At 44.1% G+C, this 26,042-nt stretch overlaps 1 protein-coding gene across 4 annotated transcripts in view; it reads right to left on the bottom strand.

The window, feature by feature from the left end:
* Positions 1-26,042, bottom strand: part of fbxw7 (F-box and WD repeat domain containing 7) — a 75,734-nt gene that overhangs the window by 11,112 nt on the left and 38,580 nt on the right. For 3 of the 4 annotated variants that reach the window (XM_052084749.1, XM_052084748.1, XM_052084750.1), the window contains 6 exons: positions 10,525-10,607; positions 8,505-8,646; positions 3,778-3,912; positions 2,603-2,726; positions 2,375-2,511; positions 1,172-1,285 (listed from right to left, as the gene is read on the bottom strand). In XM_052084749.1, the coding sequence (XP_051940709.1) occupies positions 1,172-1,285; positions 2,375-2,511; positions 2,603-2,726; positions 3,778-3,912; positions 8,505-8,646; positions 10,525-10,607 (735 nt within the window). Of the gene's footprint in view, positions 1-1,171; positions 1,286-2,374; positions 2,512-2,602; positions 2,727-3,777; positions 3,913-8,504; positions 8,647-10,524; positions 10,608-15,507; positions 16,570-26,042 lie in introns of those variants that run through there. The other variant, XM_052084751.1, reaches the window with a different exon arrangement.

The following is a 26,042-nucleotide window of genomic DNA, read 5'->3' as shown; positions in this document are numbered from 1 at the left end:
CCGTCGGCAGGAGTAGGCTTATCCTGAGCGAGGATAAATCCAGAGTGTAACCCCATAGAGGTCGCAGAAATAACTAGAAGATGACTGATGAAATACATGAAAAGGAACCAATGAATATCAGGCATTCCTTTTGAATTGTGGTTCAACAGAAAAATGCCTTACGAAAATTTGTGAGTGAAAAAGGCCCCGGACAAAAAATGTTGGTGCCACCCAAAGACGGGATTGTAAATTTGACCACGGGGGCGTGTTCAACCGAGTTGTCTTCTAATTAGCATCGCAGGAGTTTTCAAATTTGTTTTCAAAGTCGGTCTGCTTATTTTAAGTGTGTAGTCAAGTCAAGTCAAGTCAACAGTATTTATAGAGCACTTTCAAACAGCCATCGCTGCATACAAAGTGCTGTACATGGAGCGATTTAACATATACAATAAACAGTAAGACGAATCAGTAATAAGTAATAAGTAATAAGGCGGTAGAAAGCACCAAGCAGTAAAACCAATAGCAAATCTAAGTCATGCTGAGTCAAACGCCAAAGAATACAAGTGAGTTTTGAGGAGGGATTTAAAGATGGGCAGCGAGGAGGCTTGCCGAATGTTCAGTGGGAGGTCATTCCAGAGAGATGGACCAGCAACAGAAAAGGCTCGATCCCCTCTGAGCCTCAGTTTAGTTCTTGGTACGTCTAGCAAAGACTGGTCCACAGACCTGAGGCGCCGGGCAGGGGTGTAGGGGCGTATGAGCTCAGAGAGGTAAGGTGGCGCGAGATTATCCAGAGATTTGAAAACAAAGAGGAGGATCTTAAAAATAATTCTAAAATGAATGGGGAGCCAGTGAAGGGATGCCAAAGTAGGAGTTATATGCTCCCTCTTACGAGTACCAGTCAAGAGGCGAGCAGCGGCATTCTGTACCAGCTGAAGGCGCTTGATGGAGGACTGGCTGACTCCAAAGTACAGGGCGTTGCAGTAATCGAGCCGGGATGTGACAAAGGCATGAATTACTGTCTCAAAGTGTTCATGTGTGTACCTCACTAAACGCAGACTAGAGGAAGCGAAGGAGATCGTTGAGACAGAGCTAACAATTTTGCTCATGTGCCGAGATGGACAGTCGAATGCTCATTATTCAGTTGTAAATCTTTCGCCATTCTCATCCGTCTTTTGTACACAAACACAAGACTTACCTTCCCCGTGATAGCCGACCAGACTTTGAGCGTGTTGTCGTCGGAGCCGCTGACGATGCGGTTGCCGCAGAACTGGAGGCAGGTGATCACGTGGTCGTCGTGACCTTTCAGCACCTGAGTGGAGAGAGAGAGAGAGAGAGAGAGAGAGAGAGAGAGAGGCCAATAGCTTTTACAACATCAAAGAACCATCTTAAAATGTCAGGAAGCGCCGCAGGTGTTGTAGCCGGCACCGCATGCCGTGACCGGTCACGTCATCTTTCAAGTCGACAGGTGGGTTGTGGCTACTACCGCATGCTCAGCCCAGCGCAGGCATTTGAGGCCCTCCTCTACTCCAATTATTGTCTAATATCTGCTGCCGGATGAATACACTTAACGGAGTAAGAGTTTGTCAGTGAGAAGTTTCCGGTCCTGTTAATTTTCTGCAAGATAAAAGCTCATTAATTTGAAGCAAAATGCCAGCTTGGAGTAACCGAGTTATCAATCCGGCTCGTCCCGTTCCCACGCCCCCCCCCCCCCCCCCCCCGCCCCCCGTGGAGCTCATCAGGGAAGTGTTTTCCGCCCATGAGTTTTCATCTTATAAATTTGAATACTTTGGTCAATATTGGAGGACTCCTCTCCTTAAAGTTAAGCGTCACCCTCAGTGAGGTCCATTCCTTTTCTACGAGATGTTAATTTAGCAATTTAAAGGATTGGTGAAAATGAAATCGCTATCGTCTGGTGATTTGAGATCGCCTCAGGGGCCATTTCTTTTCTGCCAGACTGATATGGAGGAAAATAAAAATGAAAATGCTCCCGGGGGGGGGGGGGGGGGGGGGGGGTACTAGAGGTCCCCGCTCCTCCGGTTCTTGTCAATCTTGTGGTGCCAGATGTGTGCAGTTCGAAGGAGCTTATCAGGGAACAAATCAAAGTCATTTCGTCCATCTTGCGAGAGGTTCTAAATGCCTGCTGTCTGGGGCCGTTTCGTCACTGTCACCTGATTGGCCGACAGCGACGCGGCTGCATTGGCCCACATCCTGGCTTTGTGCGAGGCGGCCGGCGCAGAGGTTGTAAAAACACAGGTTTGTACAATAAACACAAAACATAATAGTGTTTTACGACAACGGTGGAGTTGCTCATGGAAATGGCTGAGGTCCACTAACTTTTTCAAAGATTTACCTTTGATCAATGGGTGGGGAGGAAAAAACAACAAAAAAAAAAAGCTACCTTGGGTGATTTAAGATCCCCTCTCCTCCAGTTAGTGTCTATTCTGTGCTGCCTGATGTAGGCACTCTTCCAGGGGCTGTGAGTGAACCCGGGCTTGATGATTTTCCTCTTCTTGATGGGTAAAGGCTCATCGATGCCTGGTGGCGGAGAAGTACGAAGTACAAGTTGACTTTTTCATTCTATAAAACTTGAAAGTGACATGGTTGCTGCACAGAATGAAGCAGTCACCTTCTTCCCGGCATTTTTCCCGCCACAGCAAGTTGTCCTCGGCCAGAATGCGCCAGTAGCGACACGTCTGGGCGGCTTGGAGGAGATCCTTGGGCTCCAGGAACGACAGCACGTACAACGCCAGCTGTGGGAACGGCGAGGAAGAAAAGTGAGAAAGGCGCATTCGAGGTAAAAAAAAAGGCACCTAAAGCCAAGAATGTGCTATACGAACATGAGTGAATAAGGATGACATGGACCGAAAGGATAAACACTTCATTGCAGGTCTTCATGGAAAATCCGGAGACCAGCGCGAAGCATCGCGTGACAAATTTAGCATGTGGTTAACACATCCCAAGGCTAATTTGCCAGCGCCAGTTTCAACGACAGCGAGAAGATGTATTTTCACGCTGCAACAAAACATCTTAGGGCAGCCCGGGTGACGGCCATATTTCTTTCCATTGCATTTTCATGAATAATTTGTAATAATTTACCTTTCTAATGTGTTTTTTCCACTGTAATTTCTTTGGGATGCCCTCCCCCGTATTTTTCCAAATGTTTCAGCTGGAGCTCAGAGAATAAACCAATTTTGTCTTCATTTAAAATATATATATATATATATATATATACATACAGTTATTTTACAAATTTGTATCGTGAATAGTTATTGTTGTTAACATCCAACAACATCCCAGAACAAAGCACAACTTTTTGGGCCCTATATTTTGTGAAGGAACACGGAATAACAATAACAAAAAAAAGCCCACCATCTCGGACTGAACTCAGTGTTAAGTGGTCTTTTTAAATCCTTGATCAGGTAGAGCGAATTTACAATGGGGTGCGCGCTGCTCAACACGCATCTCGAGTCCTCTTTGAGCCACCGTGACTGTCGCGAGGCAGCCCCGCGGTCGGATTAGAGCTAGCGACATGTCAGGTGTTTCCATTCAAGAGCTTGATGTCTGACACAAAGAGGTAAAAGAGAACGCGGCGCGCGTGTGTGTGTGTGTGTGTGTGTGTGTGTGTGTGTGTGTGTGTGTGTGTGTGTGTGTGTGTGTGTGTGTGTGTGTGTGTGTGTGTGTGTGTGTGTGTGTGTGTGTGTGTGTGTGTGTGTGTGTGTGTGTGTGTGTGTGTGTGTGTGTGTGTGTGTGTGAAGCAAAGTGGTGGAATGAAGTGGAGGAGCGCTTCTATTTTCCCCTCACCTCTTTGGGCAGCAGGGAGATGAAGTCGCGCTGGAACTGCGGCTCAATGACCTGCATCATATGCTTGACCTGTGTCGGCTCGCAGACGTCAATCAACTCGTCCAGCGCCAGCAGCTTCTCAGGGCCGGACCAGCTCTGCAAAAAAGAAAAAAAAAATGTGTATTGAAAAGCAGCTTGGATATGGTCTCCCTGGAAACAGCTTTTAAGCAATTATGCAGTCGGGTCTGTTATGAGCAGTGCAGAGAAAGGTTTCCATTTTTTAAAAGTAGGTGTACTTAAATGAGTGACTTTGAACCGTTTCAGTTGTTTTGGCTTAATCTCTCGTGCCAGTGCAGCACGGCTAATTTATTCCTGTTCTAATTTCGTATTACCATGTCAAACTGTAATTATCTGTATGTTTTAGCATTGCCGATTAGTTTGAAAGTGTTTCGGTTTCTCCGTCCTACGCGCAGAAGGATAATCAAAGAGGGAAAGACGCAAACTATATAAGGAGACTGCAAAGGGGTCGCGACTCATCTGATATGACGTATTTTTGTCCAGATTATTTTTCCTGACTAGTTATAATTACTATTTGGTAATAATGATTCATTTCTTCCTCCCCCCGGCCCCCTGTCATATTTAGTATGCGCAGCTGTATTTATAGAGCACTTTAAATTTCCCCAGTGTGGGACAAATAAAGGATATCTGTTGTTCGTCTATGTGTGACCTGCGACTGGCTGGCAACCTGTTCAGGGTGTCCCCCGCCTACTGCCAAGTGAGGATAAAGCGGTTCGGAAAATGGATGGATGGATGAAACAATTCTAGTCTTCATAATTCTGCACCCCTCCACCCAAACGTTTCTTAAATTTGCATTATTTTTGTAACTTTTTTGGGGGGAAACAGATATGTATTTTAGTTTATTTATCATTGACTGATTTAGTTTCTTTTTCACCAATGCTGTATGTTTTTTTTGGTGTGTTAGCCGTAATAGTTCTGCAAGCATTCTAATTGCCAACTTTTCAGATGTATTTTCAGCTTTGTCTCTGGTCGACACGTACAAGAGCAGCCAAGGCGGCGCAGTAAGTTGAACACCACCCGCATACGAACGGTGCCACCCGTTACATACCAAAACCAGTTGATAGGCCGCATGGAAGTCATTTGGGTGCTTATGTAAGCTTGTCGTCGAGGCACCTTGCGGACGTGCCGTGCCGCCTTGCGTTTGGCGTTTGGAAGACTAAACGACTCCCGACGTGTCCTACGAAGCGGTGGCAGAGTTAGCTGCAGGCACGTCGCCTATTTCAGGCTGCAAACATGCAAAGCGGAACGTCACAAGCCGGACTTGTGACACTGGAAAAGCAGACAAAACTGACAAAGATTACTCTCAGCGGAATGTAGGTAAGTGCAATATTTATCTGAAGTAGTGCAAATGCTTCCGTTTTTTGGCTCAAATTGGAAAAAGAGTAAAAATAAAAAATAAAAAAAAGGGGGGGGGGGGGGATTATCCAGTGCCATATTGGTGATGAGTATTTTTTTTCCCTTTTGTCAAATATTTTGTATTGTTTTCAGGTGTATTCCAGTGACTCCAAGACATGAATGCATGAATGAAATTTAGATGTGAAATACTGCAACAATGTGCTATGACACTTACTTTGTAGTTCACTTGTCTGTTTTTTGGCATCTTCCTGTACTTTATTTTGCTTTGAATAAGCCTCCTGAGGTAACGTGATGAGAATTTGAACTTTTGCTGTTTTACTGATCATTTCAAGCAAACGTCAAACACGTTAACATTTCATCTTTTTTTTTGGTCAATCCGGTTTGTATTTTTCCCCAAACTTTTTTTGTTCCAAAAATATATCTATTTTTTGTTCAATATTGAGAATTTTCGTTGACATCTTGAATTGCTTGCTGGTATTTTTGATATTCGTCTAGTATTTTCCTCGAAATATATTTGTCAGATCTTATATTTCTCATCTGTTTTTTTTTCATAATTGTGCATTTTTGGGGTCTTATATTTTTGTTTCATATTTTGTCGTGTTTTCAGAATTTTTGTTTGCCCCAATAGTAAGTGTTTTTCATCCATCTTTTTAAATATTTGGACAAATTTCCACACAATATTGCATTTTTGTCCGATAAATTGTACTTTTGGAGTATATTTTTCCCCATTTTTTTGGAGTCATAATATTTTTGTATTTGTTGGATGAAAACTACATCTTAGCAACGGATGCAGTATTTGCATCATTTCATCTCCTATTTTTGTACTTGTGGGTCTGGGGAATCTCTAGACTGAAAGAGAAGAAATAAAACCTGAAGTGGACACTTGACCGATTTTCAATTTTGTGCGGCAACTCATTCTACGGGAGGAGAATTTGCACCATTTGCATTCACGTGTCCATTGGCGTCCTCTCCGTACGCTTGGTTACGTCGCATGCCAAGCACACATTTACAGCACAACATCGTCCTTCCAGCAAGCGTTTGCAACGTGGTCTGAGGTTTATCAAATTCCCTCGCTCGTGATCTTCAGTGTTTCCTCAGCCTCCCGCCATTAGCTGATCAAAACGTTTGTTCTCACCACAGAGGAACTGTGTCATCCAGCAAAACACTGATGTCACTCAGCCGTCCTTGGGTTATTTATGGAGCTTTACAACATTTTCAGGAACTCCCCTAACCAGCGTGTGTGGGCATGAGCTGGGCTGTTATTTCGGAGTCATTTTTTAGTAGGCTGTGGATAAAACGGTCACACAAACGCACCACGACCAGAGAAAAGTGGCGCTTTGGGACACATTTCTGCGGTCAAACACAATATAGTGCCGTGAGTCATGTAAAGTTTGCGTCATGTTCAAAACGGAAAGGAAATAAGACTTTATAGCGACGAACCATGTATCCGATTCGAAACATCACAATGTAGTAGGGTGCAATTTTTCAAATCACAAAGGCGTAAGTAATTTAGGGGGATAAATAAACAACCAAACTTCTGTCTGTGTCTTGTTAACCACTCAACCTTGGCAGACATCTGTGGTATTCTTCGGTACTCGTGTCATGCTGTCGCTTTCTCTTTCTCCCCCCTAGAAAAGCGCGATGGGCCGCGACGGGAGCGCGGAATGTACAGAATGTTCGTTTGGCTTTGAGCCGCCTGTACAATCACGAAGCTGTCATTTTGAAAAGATGGTAAAATTGGCCCGAGGACTCGTCTTGGAAACGCACACACACGCGGGTGTGACTGCGAGTCAGCCGGAACGAGCAGCTTCGACTGTCATCTGTCATCACTCGGACATGAGAATGTTTGCGGTGACGTTGTATTTCCAAGAGAGTCAATTAAAACCAGTCCATGCTTCCAAGTCGTGACGAAAAAAGAAAAAGAAAAGGCCCCCGCTGTAAAATGTGATGGACGGACGGGCAAGACAATGTGTTAACCGATTGTTTGGAAGCCATTCAATAGTTGGCTGCAATTGGGAGAACCGCAGTTGAGTCAGTCGACTAGTTTGCCATCTGAGGAAGAACAACGTGACCTGGGTGGGTTTTTTTCAGTTTCAACTTCCTGGTTTTGATGTTCAACGCCCCCCCCCCCCCCAAATTGACAGTGGCGAGAATGCACACGGTCGTGATGATTCAGTTCCGAGTTTGGGTCGGTACATGTTAGAAAACAGGCAAAAATGTTGATGCTGTATCAAATTAAAAGCCAATATTTTATTTTGAGTCAGCACAAACACCGTTTGTCTAAATTCATTCATCGATATTTATTACGGAGAAGCTGAAATTCTGATTAGCACAAAAAAAAGTAAACATGTCTAGCTTCACTTGACATTCTTGATGATAAAAATAATAAATTTGTTTGCTAATCAATTGTCCAGTAATCGCACCTCTAGTCAACATTTTTTTTTAAAAGGACTGAAAATGGAATGAAAATTGGAATACTGACATTAAAAAAAACAACTTTTTTTTCTTAAGTCTGTATTGTAGTGGTTCGTTTAGCCTGAGATAACAGCCTGTCAATTTCAACTTCCCGGTTTTCCCATTGAACTCGCTTCTTTTCCCTTTCAACTTGAAGTGTTTCAAGGGTAAAAATGTCACCGTTGGGCATGGCACCTCCACGACAGGCCAAACGTCACCACGCAAGATGTTACTGCTCTTGAAAGTACAAACAATACTTTGAATGCAAAAACCAGAAAGTAAAATAAATAAAAAAGGACTCAGGGCATCAGTGTAATTGTACGATCTGCCTCTCACAGAGAGAATCCTGCAAACAGACTGCCTTAATTATCCACGGATTAGCATCTTATCCTCGGCCCCGTTAATAACAAGCTCCAACAAATATATATATATAATAAATTATTCCGACGCATCCATACGCCCGACATTAGATAGCATCTGTTCAACTTTTTAACACCGACAACATGTCGTCCCTTCATCTGCTTTTAGCCTCCCCGACGGCTCGGGCTTATTCCAATTGCACGCTACAGCGCCTTCCGCTGATGCGTAGGCACGGCTGGGACGGCAACAATTATCGCGCAGGAGCGAGAGCGAACATGGATTGATTATTAACCCGACCCGTGGTTTTCCCTGCAGATAAAATTTGGAGGTGGCAACCGATATTATTTGAGGTCGGAGGCCGTTTATTAGCCATGGTGACGGGGGGGGGAGGGGGGGCGTAGAATTGGAAATTTGCAAGTCGCTCCCGACAGCGTCAAAGAACACGAGCCAAATGGCGGCTTTTCTTTCTGCACAAACGGAATTGGAAAAATTCCACCTACCTGAAACGTCCGGAGCCATTCCTGGAGCCCCACAGGTGGCTGGATGGAGGTGATGCGCCGCCTCTGCTGGCCCTGGCCGTTGGCCGCCCGGATGTGGCCGAACGTGGTGGGCGTGGCCGGGCACGGCACGATTCCCGTCGGGCTGGAACGAGCAAAAAAAACGCTTACTGGGAAACATTCAAGCGGAATATGCAATATTCATGAAAGCGATTATTCAGAAAGGTCACCGCCGTCATTTGTAAGTCGAAGGCTAAAACCGCAGCAAATTAGCTTCATTATCATCATGAGGACTTTGCAGCGACTTCGAGTTAGCTTCGTATGGTCTGAAATGGCTTATTTAAATGGCCACTCAACGTCAGGAACACTCAAAGGGGATCAAACGCTCCCTTTTAGTGCATTCACCACTGCAATGCAAGCGTCACAATGATTCCTCCTGGGCGCCATCTTTGATTTTTCTTGAGTTGAGTCAATTCAACCAAAAAGACGGCCCCGCTCATCACAGCGTCAACGGTCTGGCTAGCGGTCTGCTTTTTCTTTGGCTTTTTGGAGTGAGCTTTGTACCAAAACAAGACCCGAGTCCCCCCAAAATCTTTACTTGGTTTTTGTATCCTTCTCGTAACCGTGTTTTACACACCCTGCTGTGAAAACACGAATGCAGAAGAAATTGCCCGTGTGCGGGAAACAGAGTACAGCACAAGGGTGGGGGCCAGAGTCAATTTCATTATTGATTCATATTTAATGGGCCAGGATGGCGATACGCTGCTGGTTACACGCCCACATTTACACTTAAGTGGCTGTTCTGCGCATCCGTGTATTTTTAAGTGGGCAAACATGTGCATCAACTATTGATGGGAAACATCTGCGATGGCTGGCGGGAAAGCGTCATTCTGTTTGAACATCTCTGCTTCGCTTCCCTTTCACAGCCTTTTATATGTTTTGCGGCGAAAACTAGTGGCTGTTAAATTTTTCATTTCTTTTGATGCAGGAAAGAATGAAAGGCATGTGAAAATTGGTAGGATGAAGTGGAGGAAGCTCACGTTGGACACTTGAAGGAGCTTGGCCCAGATATTGACAACTGACTTTTCTGTCTTTGGCTTTTGTGGTGACACATATTCGAAAAAAAAAATCGGAGTCCTATTAGCTTCAAATAACGTTTTCTGTCCTGTGCTTTTTTTTGTTGGCTTTTGGGGCAAAGCGTATTCCCCCAACTCAGGGGTGTCAAACTCATTTTTGTCGCGGGCCACATTTTCGTGACCGTTTCCACTTGGAGGGCCGTTATGACTGAAACCATACAAAGAAGTCAAAAATAACTGTTAAGTTCCTATCATGAGGGGTTTGGTCACAAGAAAACGCTTAGAATATCTCTCTTATTTATTATATATGAGAATTTTAGAAAGGATCTTAGAAGTTTGATCATGCATTGAACACTTAGAGGACCACCCACTCGACGGCCGAGGACAAAAACGTTGAAATGCCGAGTCTGAGGTGTTGTCATGCGGTGCCCTTCAAACCAAGAATAATAGATTTGATGGCGGCACGGGCACCCGCAGCGGCTCCTCTCTCCTGTGGTTGAGGAATGAAATTTCATCTCTGCTGTATGTTGCACATGCAGCACATTTGACAATAAAGTTGACTTGAACTTGAATGTTTGATCAGCTTTCGCGGGCCACATAAAATGATGCGGCGGGACAGATCTGTGCCCCAGGGCCTTCAGTTTGACACCTGTGCCCTAACTCTTTTTGAACATTTTACATTCATAAATGCTTAAAAAACAAATAGTCAACAAAATAAGTAACAGTATTTAGTAAGCGATTCTGTTGCGTACCACAAGCGGAGCCCACGTACAACTAATGTTCATCCTACCACACGTTCGACAAGATTTGACGTCAAAGACGACCCTTTTCTGCAACAATTTGAGTGCTTCCACACGGAACAACTAGCGCGAAAAAGTAAAGTATATCAGTCTTTTGCTTTCATCTATGGCTTTTTTTCCCCCTCTTTGTGTGTGGATGAAGCTCACCTTGGATACTCGGGACCTTTGCAGGGCTTTTTTCCTGAAGGGAAAGATCGGACCTCGGGGCCATGGTCCAACTTTCTCTTCATCTAAGGAGAAAAACAAGATATAAGGAGACTGCTCGACACCCTTAATGGGAATTAAGCCTTTGTGGAAGAGAGAACAGCGAAAACACAATGGGAAGACTATTTGATTGGAATACTTTTTGCTTTCAACTCCAACAAAAGCGGAATTCTCAAGGCGGGTAAAAAAGCAGGTCGTGCCGTGCAACGCACCCCCTACCCCCCTCCTACTCGCCCCGAACGTGGTGCAGAATTGCCTCAGACGTTGTTAGCATTGTGTCTGCAACTTGGCATCTTAAAATCTGCTAGCGTCACATGCAGGCTAATGCCGAGACCAAGAATAGAGGATCAATAGATGAACCAATGTGCTGGATACAAAGCTAATGAGATCCAAACGCAGGAGGAGCAGCAACAATCGTGCCATTAAGGTACTCACGGAAAAAAACAAAAACTATTTCCCAGAGAGGAGGCAGCACAATGGCATAATCGCCATGTTCGCTGCGCCACGTTAGCCGCGTGTTGGCGGGGCAGACGCCATCTGACGGCTGGCCACGGGAAACTGGGTAAAGCCCAGATTGGTCGCCAGTCTATCACAGGGCACTTCTAGACAAGCATTTAAACTCCCATCCGCACAGTCTTGAATGAACCTAACACAGGTGTTGACATGTCCTATTTCGACCTCTGAAACATACAGTGAGTTAGCAAGCTATGCCTACAACCCCAAAGAAAATAAATATCTCTGAAGTTTTTATGTGTTTTGTGCTACGTGCATGTATGTGCGGCGTATATAAAACGACAGCGACAAAACAAAGGTGATGTCATGGCTAACAACACTTAAGTGTGGCTAAGAGGATTTTTTTTAGATTCTCTTAGCCACATCGGCTAAGAGGTTTCATGACCTGGCGCCATCTCTGAATGTTGACTTATATCCAACTGGTAAGGCTCCCGGACAGAAGAAAAAAAAGTTTGAGAACCGCCCTTGCAACTCATTATTTTGCACCTGTATAGAAATGAATGTCATAACATGGTCACGAATGAAACAAACACTAAATTTGCCTGTGAGGTCTACTTGAAATAAAAAAAACCTGACGGCGAAAAGCAGCATATTTGATGCCGCACTGTCTGAATCTGCAGAGGCTTGATAACACGTCTCCTCCAGATTGGTCATTTAGTTTGTCAGTCTCTATAATTTGGCCGGTTTTAGTGCTTTTTTTACCCTTCTTCACAATCCCAAGGGGGGAATTTGGGTTTTAATTAGAACTCAAACCCTTAAAATACAGCCAAGAACATCGGCTATCAGTGACTGCGCCCATTCTTGCCTGCATCAAAAACAGGCAACAGAATCAACGCGCTCAAAGCGACGGATGGAGGAGAAGCACGTGGACATGACTAGCACGCTAATGGGCCACCGTCGCCACCCAACACCCCCCCCCCCCCACAGGACATTAAGACTGTGATCTAAAGCACAATTGATGATTTCCTCCTCCCGCTCGCATGCGAAACGGCACTTTGAGAGCGCCTCCAAAGCCGCGCGTTATTCATTCAGGGGTAACCTTTTGACAACAAACATGGCGACAGCGGAGGAAAGGATTAAGAATGTCGAAAGCGAAGAAGGCAATGTGGCAAGTGTCGGCGGCCCGCGTGCTTAAAAACCCCAAGGTGTGTCCACGGTGAAGGGTGTCCCCCATTGGCATTCCAATGAGAACCACTTTTAGTGTTTCCAGTGATTTTAACATTGCCCCCCCATGGGTTTCTAGTGGCGCTGTAATGTTTGTGTCTTATCAATGCGCCACCAAGAGGGGCAGAAACACAGACGATGCCTGTATGTATCTGTATGCAATTTACAGCATAAACCTGGACATTGAGTGCCTTTTCGTGTGATGTTTGGTTGGTGCTCGAAAACGATCAGCTCATTAATGTTTTGGTTCGAAGGAAGAAGACACGGCTGATGGACAACACCACAGAATCCCTCAAATTAAATCTTAGTGTGTTAGTAACTTTCCCTGGCTTTGAAACAAAGAACTTTTTTCCCTTTAAGTGTGAGAAAAAAATTTCATTATTAATACATGATCTTGATCTGCAGTAATAAAATTATGAATGTAAAAATGAAGGAACTAATCAGGTTTGATCTTAAATGCTTTTGTTACCTTTACAAAACATTGCTTTGTGGTTGCCATTTTTGTCTGTTCACTAACAGCTGAACCATTTTTGTTTTGGTTTGAAATTTTGCTGCAGACATTGATCAACTTAAAAACAACAAATGCCAGATTAATGACGTCATAACGTTAGTGCGACATTTGAAAAGATGGTACAGACTGGCTATTTTATTTTTTTTAAGGCTAACTACTTGCCAATGTCCTACAACCCGCTGGATTTTCCAGCTTGGCAAACTGTCGACAAAATCAGCTCTGTTACGAACATCTGATCTGCTTCCCGTTTACATTTTTTGCAGGCAACATTAAAAGAAAAGAGCACAGTCATTTGGTTTGTTGTGACGCATTTTGGTTGGTGAGACCAGGAAATGAAGTGGGGAAAGCCAGCTATGGGTGTGAAAGCAGTCAGAAATGATGTTGATGTCAGATCTGTGTGTGTGTGTGTGTGTGTGTGTTTGTGTGCGCGCGCGCATGCGTGTATGTGCGTGCATGCAGGGTTAGAGGTTATTTGCGTTGGTAAAGATCAAGTTGTCATGAGCCAACCACCAAGTTGTGATCTCATTGCAATGGCAGTTCAGTCACCAAGGAGATTCAGGGCGTGTGTGTGTTTAAAAAAAATAAACGTGTGTGTGTGTGTGTGTGTGTGTGTAAGGGAAGATCACAGAAAATTAAGGCGTGGAAAAGAAAAAGCGGAAGCATGGAACAAGCCTCTTCTTGTGTGTGAAGATGAGAGTGAGAAGGGAATGTGGACTAATAAGCATTTCCGCCTGGCTTTTTTTCATCGTATCCGGCATGCCAGATGGACGCAGGGGAAACTTGACGGTATTTTCATGTGCTTGGACTGAAGCGCAAAATTCTGCATCATTTCAAACGCCCAAAAGCTTCAGCTGCTAGCTTGTCAATAAATCTTTTTTTCATACATTAAGAAGACAGTGTTACCTCAACTTACTCATCAGTGTCCCAATTTACACATTTTACAAGTTTTAGGATTAAACAAAACAAACAAAAAAGTAAAAACAAAAACTTACAACTGTGCTTTTTCAAATCATGATGTCTATTTTCCTTTCTTTAGCAGTGTGCAGGCTACCAGCGAGTGAACATTTCTTTGCTAGCTTAATGCTCACGGGTGAGTTTCGAGACAGACGGACAAAACTTGCATCGGTATTTGCGGTCATTATAAACAGGTGATATTTGAAATAGAATGCACCATCAATAGAGAAATATAATATATATAAGCGTATTATGTTCTATCTAAATGTATACATTCTTCATGCTCTGCAAAAACGGCAATTACTGCTACTTGATTGAGACTGCTTTGCCAAAGGGAGGGTGAATACATTTACATCAATGTCCATTGATTAAAAGCAAAAAATGTTGCACAAAATGTTAATTCTATACTTTGACTTTTTTTTTTAAAATAATGTTTTTAATACAGACAAGCTGACACAGTGACCCATTCTCCCAGGTCCGAGCCTGGGGCAAATGCTTCATGTCATGAGAGCAGTGAGGAGTCGTCTCAGTGAGACACTCCGACGGGCAACGGATCACATACACGCGAGACAACCGCTGCTACTGCTGCTTAACAACCAATGTTGTTCGTTTTCCAGCCACTTCTATACAAGTCAGCTATTGCAAATTCAATGGAAAGAAAAAAGTAGCATTTCGGGATGGTTTCAAACTGACACGAGAGAATGCAAAGTGAATTTCAAGCCATAATTGGAAACAAAGCAAAAAGTAGAGTTCGGTATGTGTGCGGCTCGACAAATATCACATTATTTCATCAAAATCCATGACTTCTCCTCCACTAACTATGACTTGAAGGAGCCGGCAAATGGATTGTCTTTTATGATCAAAATATTTAGAAACCAAACGGTTAAATGGTAACTAGAACGATAACACTATTTCAAGCCGTTTATAATTACCAGAAGGCGTCGGAACTGTCTCATTACAATTAATTTTAGAAATCAAATGTTCGTCAGCGGTTTGGCTCATTTGGGTCGTCGGTATGTTAAAATGTAGACAATTACATTATGATGTCTGAAGAAATATCGCAATATCACAGTGGCATTTTTTAGCTTTACGTCTTTTTTAAAGGATTATGATGGTCTTCATGCTAGAAAAATCACATTTAAAAGCACCACCGTTATGATGTGGATTAAACTGATCCCAAATTTTTTGCTCAAATCTATACAAAAAATTGTGATTCCAAACTTTCTTTTTCTTCTTTTTTATGCTGTAGTTGTAATTTAACCTGCAGATCTACTGTAAAATGTTTTTCGTGAAAAAAAAAATACTCGATTCGATTTCGTGTGGGCTTTTCAAAATAAAATAACTTTCACTACAACATCCCAGCATCCAGTCACTGTGTCCGCAAATCGACTCCGGAACGGGTCCACCTTTTGCCCTCCACCCACTAGTTGCGAAACCAGAGAATATCGCTGCTAAGCACGGTGCGTCAAATCGATGACTAAGTCCGCGGGCATTTTCGCCATTTAAAAAATTAATAAATAAAAAGCATCCACTCCAGTACCGTAGCCGCCACCCGTCCGCGGCATGAAACCAATGTGTGCTACTCGCGAGGCGAGAACTCCAAATCGGCGTTTTGACTATGCAAATAAATGCAAGAGCGGGGCCTCGCTGGGCTGCTGAAGCTCTGCACCACGCCGCTCTCAGTCCTCCGCAGTGACCGAGCAATCTGAACCACGAGTGGCGCGTCATTAAAAAAAAAAACGTTCGTAATAATAATAAAAGAGCGAGGCTACGCAGCGACTCACTTTGTAGAAAATCATCTTCAAAGTGCCGTAGAACCCCATGGTGCTGCTTTTTTGTTTTTGGGAGCCGGCTGGTGCTTCCTTCCTGCTCAGTGACGCTGGCCGGAGAGTAGCGGTGTTTCTGCGGGGGCGGTGGCGGAGCTGTGACGCGGTGAGGCCGGCGGCCGACTCGCAGGTAGATCCGACGCCGCCTCGGCTGTGAACATGCTCGGGCAAGTCACCCTCTCGCCCGCGTCGCTTTCAGGAGTACCAAATCCCCCCCGGGCGATGGCATCGAATTCAACGCGAGGAGTGGAAAACTCTCGGAGATGAGCTCCACTCGGACGCCGGGAAACGAAACGAGACTGGCGTCCGTGTCGACGACCGGACCGGACCGGAGGCTCGCGCACCGCCGTGCAGGGGAGTGAACGCCGAAGGAGTGGAGGAGGAGCGGAAAGTAGCGCGCAGGCGGCACAGAGAGCGAGTGTGCGTCTTCGTCTTCCTCTGCGCACGCTGCAAAAACACGACTCCTCAGCATGGGTCGTATTAGAGCCTCCCCAGTGGAGAGGAATGGTGCAGTCCGGCGTTCAGCGCCCTCTCGCAGGATTTGCACGCGTGCCGGATTGGAGGACGGACACCTATACCTGGACCACCAACTTGTTGCGCAAGCAACCAACCGATGCACGTACGACGCCCTAAAAAATGCCCTCCCTTTCCCAAACATTGCTGTGTTACGGAGGAAATGGGGGGGGAAAGATCATGTTGAAATAGCACGTGAAGTAAAGATGAGCAAATGGCAGCTCGTAGGTCATTCATTGTTTGTTTTTTTAAAGAAAAAAATTACTCGTCGGTCCTAAATTGTAACAAAAGTGTTGATCACAAGATGACAATCGTCTTACAAGATTGGATTTCATGAGAGAAGATTGATTGTTGAGGAAATGGTGTCTTTCCAGTGAAAGAAGAAGCAGATTATATGTGGACAAAATGTTAACACAAATCTGCCCAGTTTGTTTGGAGACGCTGGCGGCCATGAAAAGTTGCCGGGACAACACGAATCTCAAAATTACCGTACACGCAGTATGGTAATTTTGTTCTTTTTCCACACCATGCGTTGACAGTTCGTTTGACGTGCATGAGGCGCAAAAGAGTCCTTTCGCATCGCCCCCCCCCCCACCCCATGAAGTAATTTTTTTTGTTTGCTTCTTAGCCTTTGTAATTGAGGAATGGCGTTAAAATAAATTAAAACACAATTCGGTACATCGGTTCGATTTCTTTTTTTAAACTGACATTTTCTGCCCTCATTTAAAATTTTCATTTTGTCATACATCTTGTTAAGAAGCACGCGTTCCGATGCTGACAAAAAAAAAAGTTTTTTTTTCTTTTTTGCATTTTCCAGGCAGTCATCATGAGTACTTGTACTTAAGTGTATTCCAATATTTGTTCAAGACTGCATCTCTTTGCGTTTGGATCAGATGTTTGTGCACCAAGAAGAGTCAACAATGTGCAAACTTCCACAATGCATCGGATGACTCCCTGAAACACGGCAGAAACGAGCTCGCGCTGCAGACGAGATGGTGGAAAGTGTCCTAATATATCAGTGCAGTTCGTCTTGGCGGCACCTGCTTATTTGCACACAAATTCAAACGGGCCAATATTAGCCTTTGGCTGTGGCAGGTGACAGTCGACTGATGCTTGACCACGTAACGTGCCAGATGACTACCGACAGGTAAAAAGAAGTTTTGGACACGTAGGGTTCATTGATGGAGTTTTTCTTTTCTTTTTGTGGTTTTGAAATGTTCACAATTTTTGTGATCTGCGTCTTAAAACACTTTTTTTCTCCTTTTATGCATTTTGACTGAGCATGAGACTCAGATAGTCGCTTTATAGTGTTTTTTGCTGTAGGTGACATTTTTTGTTGCGTTATTGAATGACTGCTTTTGACTCCACGCGCGCCACTTTGTACGCAGCGATTTTAACTTTCATGCACCAATAATGATAACCGGTAACCCGATGACAGGATAAGCCGTCCACTGTCGTAACCGCTGCACCTGAAGGGGTTAAAGTGGTCTACAAATAAGAATTTACTATTTTTACTCGTTGGAAACATGTCGTTTTTTTCATTCCGTTTCATGATGTAGTAGGTATCGAATTCGACGTCTTTACTACGTACGTAAACATTGAGGCGCAAGTGATGCACCTCCGCTGAACAAGCGAAACGACATTTGTCCCTGGACTCTACTCGATACAAAATGGCTCCAAATTGGAGTGTCCAAATGACTGCCGATAATAGCTAACGCTGACCTCTGCCCGCCTATTTATTTTCTCCGCGGTCCACTGATGTCACGCGGGAGATAGCGGTGGCTCTCTCCTTCATTTCCTTTTTGACCCGACCCCTTCCAACATCGGTGCGGCAGTCGCGTGGGTGGCTGCGCGAGATGTTAATTCAACTCCACGCAGACGATGCTCCATTATCCTTCGCCCGTTGCCATGATTCATCATTTCCTTATTCATCAAACAACCCCCGCCCCTTCCTCCTCCCGGCTTTACATCTGCCATGCTTGGAATGAGGCTCACACTTCAGCTTGTTTTATTATTAGGGACCCATTCAAAGGAGGGGACCCCCCCACCCTCCCACCCTCCCACCACCACCCGAAAGAGGACAATTGCACAATGATGAGCTCCGGTTTAGTGACGCGTCACTGCCCGAGAAGTATTCCGGCCTCAAGTTCACCACCCGGCCTTAAACATTAGCTGAAGAGAGGTCCATTCTTCACGCAGAGTTGGAAGGTTTCCCACCGGCACAATTTGGGATGGCAAGAAGTGCTGCCGTCTCTCGCTCGACAGCTGTTTTGGAAGATCATGTTTTGAAATATCATTCACTCCCTGCGTCACTAAAAGAGAATTCCATCGATTTTTTTTTTTTTGAAGCGGCGTCCAGAAAGAAACGACATCTTGATATCACAGCAATGCTCTTTGCTTCAAATTCAAAGCATGCAGCATGAAAAAGAAAGGGGTACTATTTCGGCAGTATATTTTTGCACTTTTTTTTGTTATTGTGGGCAAATGCAGATTTGTCAAAAGACCTGAAGGCGCTCGTTGGAGGTGGGGCCTGCGAGGGAGACCACCATGAATCTGCGTTGTTTTGTGTTAACATCGCTGAATTCACATTTGACTAGGTGACATTTATAATGATAGTAGCCATAACCGGTTCATTTTGTACACGGAACAATGCCATTATGTCATTTGTAGTTGATGTCTCAGTGAGACGTTGCCATGAAATAAAGCAATCGAAAAGTATCTCCTCATTTCCCCAAAATATTTCTACCTCCTGCCACATGGCTCCTGTGTCAATATAAGATGATAAAATGAGTCGCTACATGTGGACCACATCTAATTTCTATGGGAGATTTTGGCAAATTGTTTTTGGCAAACAGCAATGTTTCCCAGCCTTTCTGAGTCAAGGCATACTTAAAATCTTATAGCACACCATGAAACGCAAATGTCACAATGACACACACACACACACAGACACACACAGACACACACACACACACGACGATCTCTCTATGTACAATTGTGTTCAAAATAACAGTAGCCCAACTTGATGAACCTTATCAATCTCCGTTTTTGGTCGAAATTCTATTACCGCGCGGCAAACAATTAACCAGTAGGTGTAGTCGAGTCATGTGGATTCTTGTTTGGCATAATAAGATAAGATAATATATCCTTTATTTGTCCCACACTGGGGAAATGTACAGCCTCCAGTAGCAAGACTGTAGGTAGAAAGAGGAAAGAAGAATGAAGAAAAAAAAAATCATATGTTCTACATTTTATGCCGTCGCTGCAGTATCATTAAAGCACTTTTTTTTTTGCGACACTTGGCTTTTTTGGGCAGCGTAAGCGACCCACAGACAGGTCAAATATTTGAAGCCGGGTGTCGTTGGCTGTCGTCGGAGCGATTCAGGCGCGTACAGAACGGCTTTGAAGGGGCTGGGTGCATCAGACAAGACGGCGGTGCGAAAAGGCCACCTCGTCGCCCAACCTTTACACAGCGCATCGGAATGCCTGGCATGCAGGAGAGGCCGCGCCGTGGCCTTTCAATGGGCCGGCCTCTCCTTTGTCGCTCTTCTTCTGGCCCTTTTGTAAAGCCTTAACCACTCATCCATCTGCCCCCCCCCCCCCCAATACTTGAACTACTGCAAACCAAAACCTAAATCGCACCGGTCACACCTTCATAAACCCAGCAAGTTGGGTGATCTTTTCATGCAGCAGAGGTTATGTGGAAACGCTCATTAACAGAGCAGCAAGGTCGGACGGCTTCTGCGAAATTACAAATGCTAACGTTTTAACTTTAACACACACACACCCTGCAGCTAATCCTCAGATATTAGGTACTCTCAAAAGGATAGTGTTCATGTTTTAGGAATAAATCAGACTTTCTTAACCCTTCAGGCGTCCTCTAAATCTATTTTAAGGACATCCGAGGACATTCACTTGCAAATATACAAACTCATTTGTCTCAAAAGTTTCACCTTCCCCAAAGACTACTGAAATAGGAATTTTATCTTCCATCTATCTTCCATTTGAAATAGTTGATTTTTTTGGGGGTGGGTGGGGGGGGGGGGGTCACCCTTAAAATCCAAGCAAAATGTGTTGGGTTGAACCACAAAAAATAAAAATGAAAAAATACAATTCATCGGAATCAGCCATCTTTGTTGTTTACATTTGCCTGAAACGCTTTGAGGTCGCAGGTGGTACAATCCGAGTAGGATAAATCTGACTTCCCACCGGCCATGAATGCAGCATAAGGCCAATTTAAGAGTCCAAAATGAACCATGCATGCCTGCGTACATGCGTGGAAAGGTCTTCTGAAGTAGGACTCCAAAGAAACATTTCTATTTTCGCCAACGTCAGACGCAACAGGTATGGCATACGAACACACAAAGAGCATGTTTTGTTGTTATTAGTTTATTCGATAGGTTTGGTTGTAAGCGAAAGCAAAAGGCGATCATACATTTTGACGGCTTCAAAGTCATAACGACCCTCCAAGGGGAAACCACAACTTATAATGTAGCCCGGGACAAAAATTTGTGTGACACCGCTGTTTTAGACCATTAAAACGGTAAGCATGCTCCGTCCCTCCCAAAAAAATCCAAAATTCAAATACCGTATTTTCCGCACTAAAAGGTACACCTAAAAGCCTTCCATTTTCTTAAAAGCTCACAGTGTGCCTTTAAATCCGATGCGCCTTGTGTACGGTTATTACGGTAATGTGTCGACCCCAAAATGGCTCTTTGCTCGAGACGAGATGCTGACAACGCAGAGTTCAAACCTAAGGCGATCGGTTTCGCAGGTGAACACGGAAATAGAGCAGCGGCGAAGGAGTTCAATTTTAACGAGTCAAAGTTACAACTTGCTGTTGGTTCAGTGAATTGTGTCGCTGCTTTATTTAAATAAGGTTTACTGATATCTGATCGTTCTGTTGGCGTTTCCTATAGCATAGCTCCATCTCGTGGATGCATTGTAGATTGCATCTTATAATGCGGTGCGCCCAATGTATGAAAAAAAAAAGACAAAATAGGCCATTCATTGGAAGTGCGCCTCATAATCCAGTGCGCCTTTTAATGGGGAAAATATGGTACTGTAGTATCCGTCTGTTGGATGACTCCAACATACAGAAAGTGCGCCCTTGTAAGTGCAGGTACTCATGCACGCCAAAATGTTCCTCCATATTTAAACGGTTTCGATGAGAGGCGCTTTTTTTTTTTGCAGGTGGTTGCGGTTTGAGCGGTTCACAACCCATTGTGGTATTTAAGAGAGGCGGAAGTTATGGAAATGTGTCTATGATGCGCCCGGTGATTCCTGGCTGGGTCATCAACATTTACACAGGCATGCATAAACCCTCTTTAATCATCACAAATTACACATTGCTGCGCCTGCTGGCTGTTGACTTTGAAAATGATGATCCAAAAACGATTTGGGGGGGTGGGGGGGGGGGGGGGAGACTTCAGAATGTTCTGACAGTCTTGCCTTGACCTCCAGTTCAATCTCGCTAGCTTTGAAGAGTTTCACAGAACGTATTTTTTTAAGACCAAAAGACACACGTCTGCGAATGCTGTTGTGCGACTCCGATGAGGAATCCGCTTGACTGATGTTGCGCTGAGGCGTTACATCGAGGAAAGGCGGACGTTTAAGTGGGACGGGGTGGACATAATTTGAAGGTCTTCATCGTAAAATACTGCCCCCAAATTTGTGAAATTAATGAATCCAACTCGAATAAGGTAATGAGGCATTGAGCACGGTTTGGGAAATATTACGAGCGTTTGGATCCGCAAATGGATCCGAGTGAAGAGGGCGGGTGACCTATGTTGATGCCAATCCAATTCCAGCCAGTGAAGGATCCGTTTGATCTCGTTTAGATGTGTACACCCGGCGCGCTTGTATAGCAAAAGGTTCTTGTCGAAAAGTGCCCCCCGTTTGAGATTAGCGCTATCTCTGATGGGCCACCTGCAAAGCGGCTGATAGCAAACCCAGCCTGACTTGACTTGAAATGAAACAATTTGGCCACCAGAGACTGCACAGGTGGAAGGAGGAGATGGCAAGTCAAGCAAGGTGGAAAATTGGAATATCGTCGTCAGACATCTTTTTGGAGGAGGTGAAGTAAAATGATGCAACGTGCCGCAAGTATCACAAAGACGATAAATGGCAATGATGCAAGAGCGACAAACGCGTTTGGGAAAATACGCTGAAACGATTCGACTATAGCGATGGTGATTGCGGCTGTCTGATGAGAAAGCTTGGATTTAGATGAGATTTGTTTTAACAATGGTAAGAGACAGGAAGTGTGACTTGTTCGTGCGAGGGCCTCGCGTTTCGTCCGTAAACGGCCTCAAGCTAGCGGATGTAACGGCTCGCAATGTTTTGGAAAGACATCCAAATTGTGAATTCATTTTTCACGGTAACACTTTATCAGTGCAGCAGAAAAACCAAATTGGTGGAACGATTCCACCTGGTGCACTGTCTTTCACAGAAAGATGACAATGGACTGCTCTTTTTCTTTAGAAAAAAAGACAACATAGGGATGCTGCACTTTCCTTATTTAAAAAAAAAAACACTCTTGGACCTCTAACTTGTCAACGAGTTTGAACTAAACCACAACGTTAAAGCTGAGGTACGTATAGAAGTACTGAAACATTTTTTCTTAATTAAAACTAATAAGCTATATATGAAAAAAACAATAACAAAATGATAGTACTCAAAAAAACATTTATAAAGATAAACTATAACCATAGCTAAAATGTCCTTTTGGGGTTTTCTTTTGGTTCAATTTCATACAGAAGCTTTCGGGTAATTTGAAAAAGTATTTATTTCTGTACTGGATGAATGTCCTGAAGAAGTAAGTTCAAAAAGTTGTTTTGGAATTACTTGATTACGCGGGATTCAAAAAAACAAAAGTCTAAATAAAATAAAAAACGAAATACAAATGAAAAATCCCCGGAACCATTACAGCCCAGTTGCAGACAAATTACTGACACTGAAAGGAAATATTTCCATATAGAACTGTTTTTGCAGGTTACATGGTTGTCATGTCGATCAGCCGGTACAGAAAGGAGGTGACAAACAATTTATACTACAACAGCACAGATACTCTTTTAAGAAAAATAAATCAGAGCCCATTTTTGAGCTTGCGTTTGCGATAAAAATGAGTATAGCTTACACTGCAAAACAAAAAAAGTGGAAACCCCTGGATGAGGCGCTTTTTGTCAGGCTTCGTTGCAATCTTTCCATCCTCAATCGTGTCTGTGACGCAAACTGTGTTCCTAAAGCGGCGAACGCCTACGCTGAGAGTACACATCAGGCATCGTCTTGCTACCACGTATCGAAAACAAACACGAGGTCAGACCTACGGCGAGCCAGTTTGAATAGAGCTCGTAGGAGGTGCTGTTCATTCAATTGTTAGCTCAGATGGCACAAACAATAGAAGAATGCACACGGTTTAATAATGCACCACCAACTCCCAGGCATGGGCGAATTTCTCATGGCCTTTTGCTCACCAGACTTAGTTTAGTTCTGAATAAGAGTAAAAACAAAGCCAGTTCACACTTTGAAGAAGGGGGAAGAAGAAGGGGAAAAAAAACTCAACAGTGTAAATGTGCAGTTATCGTCCCTGACCGCCATGACACTTAATCTCAGCGCACCGCAGTTTGGGAATCCATGGGCTAAAGCAAGCTAAGCAGGATTTATGGAGCGGCTGCATCACCGAGGCAGCAGATGGCACGGAAAAAAAGGGGAAACGTGCCCTTCTATTTCAATGATGCAGTCTCAAAAGCATTCAGTTTGCCTTTAAATCAGGGGCGGGCAAACACATGCGTTTATCTTGGTAGGACCCCAGGAAATGGCCATATTAAACCTAAAATGGCTACTTCAAAACAAAATGGCAGACTTGCGTTATCTTTACAGGTATAGCTTTTTGAGACTTAAGTGTATAAGGCCGACAGTGACCTGGTGCAAGCTTGCTCATATTTGGAAGCGCTTGAGGAAAAAACCAGGAAGTACCAGTGTGGCTTTTTCTGTTGGTTGGTCACTTGCTGCTAGCACTCTGAAGTCATTCCGGCAGCCCTTCTCCTATTGGATGCGCCTTCCGATACGTTGGCGCTGCACCGCGATTATTTTTTTTTTCAATTCAAGGGTGCGGCATGCACAATCATTGTGTCCTCATAACACAGACACATTGAATGGACTCGTCGGCAGCATGCTGAACTTTTATAAGCGCGTTGTGAAAATGTCTTAAGCGTTTCCCGTTGAAAAATTTTAAAAGATCCCGCAATTTAGCATCAACTGGATGAAATTTGGCAGCAACTCGGCAAAATCTCCAGCAAAGCTTCTTCGAAGGACTCCAGTAGATGGCCGAAATGATCCAATAATTGCCAATTGAAACAAAATGGCAGACTTCCTGCGGCCTTTCAAGCATGGCTTCTTGACACCTATTTGTGGGTCTACTCACGATGGACGCGATGATCAAATTTCATTTCGATAAGGGAATTTGGCCCAAATTCTGCTGGCCACGACTGAGCTAAAATCGCAGCTTCAAATCAAAATAGCAAACTTCCTGTGTCTTTTCAGGCTTAGTTTCTTGAAAATGTTTTTGTAGGTTTACTCATGATGACGATCGATCTAATTTCATGTTCAGTGAAACCGTTTTTGATGGCTGGATTTTTAGTTCAAGGTGAGATGGTTACACCAAGCCAAAATGACCACTATAGACCAAAATAGCCGACTTGTTAATTTTTTTTTTTAAATAAATGGGTAATTGAGACTATTTGCTGCGTCATTAGAGATTTACATGTCAAATTTTGAGGATAAGTGAAGCTGAATTATGCAAAAATATTTCATCATCAAAGATCATTAAATATCTGCCATACCTGCCAAATTCCACGTCAAGTTAAAACGCAAAAAGGTTCTGAAATTTGGGCGTGATTTGCAACAACATGCTGACTCTTAGGAGATTGGGGAAAGACCTCAAAAAATAAATGACTCCAACTGTGACAAGCGCAAAAGCTATCGTTAGCCAAAGCAGCGCCCATTCAATCCACATAGAGGGGAGGGTGTGGCTCATTACACCAATCCGAGGCACGACACTATAAATGATCTGCGCCGTTTGACAAAAAAGGGACCAGTGATAGCGACCATGCGTCTGGAGCTTTTAATCCGAGCGGCTCCATCTGCTGCGGTTGCGTCGCGAACCGCATCCGGTAGGGACAGCTGTATGGTAATGCGCACGAGAGGCCGGAGGATTGGTGGGCAGACGACACGAACAAGAAGCCCCCTTCACAGTGGGGGCGATTTGGCAGATTACACATTCAGGAAACAAATAAAAGGCAGCAGACAACATTGATGCGCCAAATCTGACAAAGACGCCGTCGCCGGGCAAAGAAACTATCAAGTGATAAGAATAGAAAGATTTATGGAGAACCAATCGGATAGTTTCTTGTTATTGTTCCAAAATACATGTCATGATAAAAATATGCGCATATTAAATTGCGATCACAATAACTACGAAAACAAAACAAAAATTTGATTGTTCAACCCGACTTTTTTTGCGACACCCCCCAAAAAATGAAACGGCCACCGTGTGCGAGATTACAAAACGGCAGCATAGCATGTCGACGTCTCCACCTGACAAAAGTTCAGTTCACCAAGCCTTTAAGAATGAGTTCAGCATTTTTTATTTTTCAACCATGACGTGTGACATCATGCAAGACGTCAGCACAACATGACAGGCATCGCTCCGCTCTACGAGAGCTCAGATCAGCAAGCATCAGACAACTCCGAGCGGATCCTTTTCCTTCTTTCTTTTAGGCTGGGGGGTGTGGGGGGGGGGGGGGGGAAACACCAATTCCATATGATGCCGAGTCATCGTACTCGAGGTTTCGAGCATACCGTGTCAGCTCACCTCACGAGAACCCAAGTTGCACTGCAGTCTCTTCTCTGGAGTCTGTTAGGTCCCCCCCCCCCCCCCCCACCGCCCCCAAACATCACGTTTTTTTTTTTTTTAATGT

Source organism: Hippocampus zosterae, chromosome 13 (genome assembly GCF_025434085.1).
Source record: "Hippocampus zosterae strain Florida chromosome 13, ASM2543408v3, whole genome shotgun sequence".
Classification (NCBI taxonomy): Eukaryota; Metazoa; Chordata; class Actinopteri; order Syngnathiformes; family Syngnathidae; genus Hippocampus; species Hippocampus zosterae.
This window is presented reverse-complemented; position numbering and strand designations above follow the sequence as displayed.